Below are 6000 nucleotides of genomic sequence, written 5' to 3'. Positions count from 1 at the left end.
ATAAAGATTCTTTAAGGTAAACAATGCCTCAAAGTTCTTTGACGAGTTTCATCTGTCGGAACCATGACAGTAGCTCACTCCCAATGAGGCTAATCTTAAATGAACCCAAAGCATGTTAATCACATGGAAAGGGTTTCCTTATCACTTAAAAAAAACACTCTAAGGAATGTTAGAACACTTTCATTTTAACAGTATTTCAGCTTAGTTTTAATTATTTAAAGACACTAATGTGAAGCAGAAAAACATTTTAATGTTACTCAAAATATTCATTAAAAACAACAAAAAATAAAAATAATCACATTGGGTAATTAACTAATTTTCTATAGTTATGACAAGATTTGCTTTGCTTAATTGTTCAGCCCAAACCAAATGGCAGATCTAAAAAAACAACAACAGTAACACTGATGGATACAAGAAGCAATATGAAATTCATTGCCTGGAAGCAGGTTCACAAAATCAGCTTCTTATATTTTCACTTATATTTTTAAAAGATCCCTTTATGTTTTTGAAATATCAAATATTTCCACTTACTGATATGCGAAGGTTCATTACATAGTTAATCAGGAAGGTCACTATCAAGAAAGTATAACAACTTTTTTTTAGTTCTAGTTTCTTTTGGAAATAACTCAGTGATATCTTGTTAAATAACTTCTATATATAAAAGGTACAATGGAAATCTTTCCAAGATAGTGAACGCTTCTGGAGATAGAAATTTGGCAGGCCCAGCAAAGCACTGTAACAGAATATTCCTTTGTTATTTACATTTCTCAGTCAAGATGCATTAGCACCTCAAAGATATACATGGCATCCAGGGAAATTATCATGACTTTTCTGAAGCCTGGTTCTATGCTCATTAATAGACTGAAGCAAAGGATCAAACAGATATCCCGGAACACAAATTAACAAGCACATCTTCAGTGCTAATCACATCTCTTCCTCTACTCTGTTTGATCTTTTGCTTTAACTTGGGCCAAACAAAAGCAGCAAGACTAATAAAGGCTTGTTTGTCTACATATCTTCTGATGCAAGGTATGCCGTATTAGCCATTGCCCGCTTTCTGCTATTTACGTGACCTAAAGAGGACAGTCTTTGTTTGAGAAAAATAAATGAACACTAATTACACATTAAAAAAGAAACAGTCAAAAATAACCAAAAGCATGTCAGTTCCCAAGTATGATGTTAACACTGATTTGTGCATCACTAAAATGCAATGCAACAAAACCAATACACTGTTAGCATTAAACTCTAGAGGCAACCCACTCAAGATCCTGTTTGTGTTGGTGGCTATTTTTATTACTTTTCTGGCTGCTGTTGTTTTTTACTTCAGATGCATGGCTAATTAAATTATTTTATTAAGCCAGCCAGGCTTAATTAATGTCACTGCCATGTGGTAGTTAGCACTGGAGACAAATTATATAAAGAAGAAACTGACCTCTCTTTTTTCACTGTATTTCAAGAGTCAAGTGTTCCTGTATCGGATGAAGCATCATGTATTTATCAATTTATTAAATTGCCACCTGAATCTTAGTTGGCCTCGCTGTAAATGTCATTTGGGAATTAGTTCAGGCAAACAGAAATCATCTCACTTGCTACTTCCTATTCCTTCACTCCTATATTCCTGTCATCAAATCTCAGCACCATCCCTCCATGTGCCTCTCTTTGCATCTCTCTCTCTCTTCCACCCCCCTTCTCTCTCTCTCTCTCTCTCTCTCTCTCTCTCTCTCTCTCTCTCTCTCTCTCTCTCTCTCTCTCTCTCTCTCTGTATGGACAGACAGACAGATAATTTTAATAAAATATAACTCACCTCAGCTGATCCTGGTCTTTTTCCATTAAGATTTTCACAATCATTGGTCATATCTTCTTCAACCACAGGTTCAGCCCTTCAAGAAAAAAAAGGATAACAAATACGTCTGCTAAGAATAACCTCTTTGTGGAGACAAAAGAAGTGCCTGAACTTAGCCTACACTCAGATCTCCAATATAGATAGAATCAAGATCACGTGAAGTATTAATACCACTTTACAATGCCTTGGTAAGGCCACACTTGGAATACTGCATCCAGTTTTGGTCACCACAATGTAAAAAAGATGCTGAGACTCTAGAATGAGTACAGAGAAGAGCAACCAAGATGATTAGGGGACTGGAGGCCAAAGCATATAAGGAACGGTTGCTGGAATTGGGTATGTCTAGTTTAATGAAGAGAAGGACGAGGGGGGACATGATAGCAGTGTTCCAATATCTCAGGGGCTGCCACAAAGAAGAGGGAGTCAAGCTATTTTCCAAAGTGCCTGAAGGCAGGACAAGGAGCAACGGGTGGAAACTAATCAAGGAGAGAAGCAACCTAGAACTAAGGAGAAACTTCCTGACGGTTAGAACAACTAACCAGTGGAACAACCTGCCTCCAGAAGCGGTGAATGCTCCAACACTGGAAGTTTTTAAGAAGAGACTGGACAGCCATTTGTCCGAAATGGTATAGGGTTTCCTGACTGAGCAGGGGGTTGGGCTAGATGACCCCCAAAGTCTCTTCCAACTTTATTATTATTATTATTATTATTATTATTATTATTATTATTATTATTATTATTATTATTATTATTATTATTATTATTATTATTTCTACATACTGAGCTGTCCTTCTGCTCAATTTCAGGCTAAGGTTTAGCTTTTTTACCTTCAGTTGTACTCATACAACCTGTGACAGCTCTCAGAATGAGCAACAAACTTAAATTCCAATTGCTTGATATACTACGATCTCAACTTTGGCTGGAGAAACTATAGTTGAATCATTGCTTGTATTCAACTGCCCACTGCCTATCCTAACTTCAGAAAGGTAATAACTGAGAGGCAAAGAAAAACATATCTCACTTTGGTTTTTCAAGACTTGATCCTGAGCACGAGGACTCTCTCCCTAATCTTTGACTGCCCAAAGACAGATTTTCTATATTTTTGGATTCCTGCTCTTTTTTGGGGGGTGAACTCGTTAGTTCTTCTTTAAAAACAGTCGCCGTTTCCTTAGGTTCAGCTTTCTCTTCACACGCTCTTCGGGAGGGAAACTGAGGCAGTTCATTGAGACAGTTGATTTTCTCTTCTGCCAAATCAATTTCTGAAGCCTTGGCTTTACATCCTGCTTTGGGGATGGAGAAGAATTTGGAGATGTTCTGAGATTCTTTCCTAGCTGCTTCTGCCAACAGCAACTGCTTCTTAGTAGTTTTTCTCTTTTCAAGACTAACCGCCAAGGAGGTGACAGCCTCAGCAGTATCATGCTGTCCCTTTTCTTCAGGGGATTCACCACCGTTTTTGCATATTTTGTTGGTTGCTTCCTCCTCATCCTCAAGAATGTCACCCATATCTAAAGGCTTGGGACCACAGCCACCGTCCTCCTTCCAGTCTGAACCAATTTCCTCTTTTACAACATTAACCTCGTCTCCTTCCTTGGCCGACAGAACCTCTGAAGCAGACTGGAACATGCCAGACATCCTTCGAAATCCAATCCCCATTCTCTTGGGTTTGAACTTGGGGAAAGAGAGGAAAAAGAGTTGCATTTCTAAAACATTTGAATTTGCCTATGAACATTTGAAATCAAAAGCACGATCATTTGAGCTGCTTATTTTTTTATTTACAATGCACGCAGAGCTTCTAATAGACTGCCTTCACTAGGAAACATTTTTAAAAATTCAGGGAAATATTCAGAGATGAGAATCTGCCTTGAAAATAGCCCAGGTTGAACTGTGTAGCCCGGTCAAATATCAGGACCACAGGAAATGTTTTATATTTTCTATTAGGCCATGAAATGTTTTAGAAAATTTGCCAAATTTCAATTTCAGGGGAATCATGGGTTTTGGATTTTGGATGCTCTCTAAGTTATCCCATTTAGGGTATTTTGGTTCTAGAATGGTTGCCACACGACGCACAATTTTAGCTAGTTAAAGTTACACACAGACAAACAGGGGAATTTTAATAGTAGTATACTGGACAACATGTGACTCCCTTGTGTCATCCTTGCAGAGTTATTTCCTTATTAGATTTCTCAATGCCTTCAACGACAGAACTAATGTACTTCCTTCACTGGAAAAGTTGGGATACATTCAGAGATATGTATCTGCCTTGAAATAGCCCATGTTGAAGTGTGGAGCACAGTCAAACATCAGCCCAGGAAATGTATTATGACATTTTGTATTATGTCATACACCGTTTGGTGTTAATTTTTATATCCTAAAATGTTGTATAAAAATTTGCCAAATTTCAGTTCTATGGGAATCATGGATCCCAGATTTTGGATGCATTCTGAAAGTTAGCCCATTTGAGGTCCCTTGTTTTCAAAATGTTTTGCCCTATGGCAGTGATGGCGAACCTTTTAGAGATCGGGTGCCCAAAAACCATCACCCTGCTCCCGCTCCGCCTCCCGCCCTGCCTGCTCCGCCCCCACCCACTCCCTGCCTCACCCGCCTGCAGGGCCACGCACCGCCTCCATGGCTTGCTGCAGCAGATCGCCAGGCAGCCGTGCAGCACCATGGCAGCCATGCCCTCTGCCCACACCCCGCAGCATCATCTGCATGCTATGGGGTGTGAGGGCGGAATCTTGTCCCTGTTGCCCAGGGGCGACTCTCCTCCAGGGGGGCTGCTGGTGAGGAGGGGGCCATGGGGGGAGGTGGGGTTGGGGCAATGGCGTGCGTGCCCATAGAGAGGGCTCCGAGTGCTACCTCTGGCATCCGTGCCATAGGTTCACCACCACTGCCCTATGGTGTACTATTTCACCCAGTTCAAGGTTACAGAAAAGAGAATTGTAGTAGTATATGGATAGATATTTTTTCCTATATGGCAAATATAACAGAGATCTCTGAAAGCTCAAGGAAATTATGCATCAGACAAAATCTGCTGCAAAACCACCTACCCAACAACGAATTATAAACAAAAGGTTCACAGCACTTACAGTATTCACTTTGGATGCTTGACAGAATACATCATCATGTGTAGCAGTTGGTTCACCTTTCATCTTGGGGTTGTCACTGATTCCTAAGTCCGGTATAGCGTACAATTCCCCATTTTTGGAAGCTTTATTAATTTCTGTGACCTTTATTGAAAAAAGGGACAGAGTAAAGAGGATTCCGTCTCTGGTACCGTACCATGTTTGTTTCAATATACTAGTTCTCACTTAGTATAAATAGTAACCAGCATCGGAATTTCCACTGCTGACGCAGTCATAAAGTGCAAAGTCGTATCACTGCACTGCTTTGTGACAGAACGTTTGGCACTTCTGGTTGCCATTATTAAGCAAATCACTCTAGGGGTGAAGCAAGGACCTCACATGGTCACTACATGTGACTTCCTGCTGGCTTCCCCACTGACTTTCTTGTAGGAAGTCAGGAAAGAAAGTTGCAAAGGGTGATCCTGTTATTGTGGGATACTGCAACTGACCTAAGTATAAGGATCGGTCATAACTATCACTTGTTCAGCACTGTCATAAGTTCAAATGGTTGCTGAATGAGTGGATGTTAGGCGAGGACTATCTGTAGTAGCAACAAGCAGGAAATCCATGTAAGGAGATATTGAGGAATTAGGCTTTTCTTATTCAAATCAATTAATGTAGCATTATCATCATTCCTGATCAGGTTCTTAACAACCTAGCCTGGATTAACAGGGAATTATTTCAGCTATTCTTCCCTTGTTTGAACTCTCATTCAAAATAGGACTTTTTTCCTATTTTGTCAAAAAATAAAGTTCTTACTTTACTATGATTCGTTCAAAGTAGATGCACCCCACTTTTAAATGCATATCCTATCCAAAGCTTAAATATAGGAATGTGAGAAATTAACAAAGAAAAGGGCAAAATCTTTAAAACAATAGCGATCGGTGAATTATGGGATAAATATAAAGTTCACGTTGTGCTTAAAACGCCAGTGTAGTGCCAAACAATCAATGCAAGAAAAGGCAATCCACCATTGGGACAGGGCCTCTAGCGTCACCCTCTGAGAGTGAGGCAATTTCAAGGAGAAGGCAGCAG

At 39.9% G+C, this 6000-nt stretch overlaps 1 protein-coding gene across 1 annotated transcript in view; it reads right to left on the bottom strand.

Moving 5' to 3' along the window:
- Positions 1–6000, bottom strand: part of LOC107290228 (ATP-dependent DNA helicase Q5-like) — a 34803-nt gene that overhangs the window by 6176 nt on the left and 22627 nt on the right. The window contains exons 10-12 of the mRNA XM_015819096.1: positions 4930–5070; positions 2865–3511; positions 1805–1880 (exon numbers count right to left, since the gene is read on the bottom strand). Of these exons, the coding sequence (XP_015674582.1) occupies positions 1805–1880; positions 2865–3511; positions 4930–5070 (864 nt within the window). The remainder of the gene's footprint in view (positions 1–1804; positions 1881–2864; positions 3512–4929; positions 5071–6000) is intronic.

Source organism: Protobothrops mucrosquamatus, unplaced genomic scaffold, assembly GCF_001527695.2.
Source record: "Protobothrops mucrosquamatus isolate PMUCROS unplaced genomic scaffold, P.Mucros_1.0 scaffold_146, whole genome shotgun sequence".
NCBI lineage: Eukaryota > Metazoa > Chordata > Lepidosauria > Squamata > Viperidae > Protobothrops > Protobothrops mucrosquamatus.
Note: the sequence above shows the minus strand (reverse complement) of the source record. Positions and strands in the feature narration are given on the sequence as shown.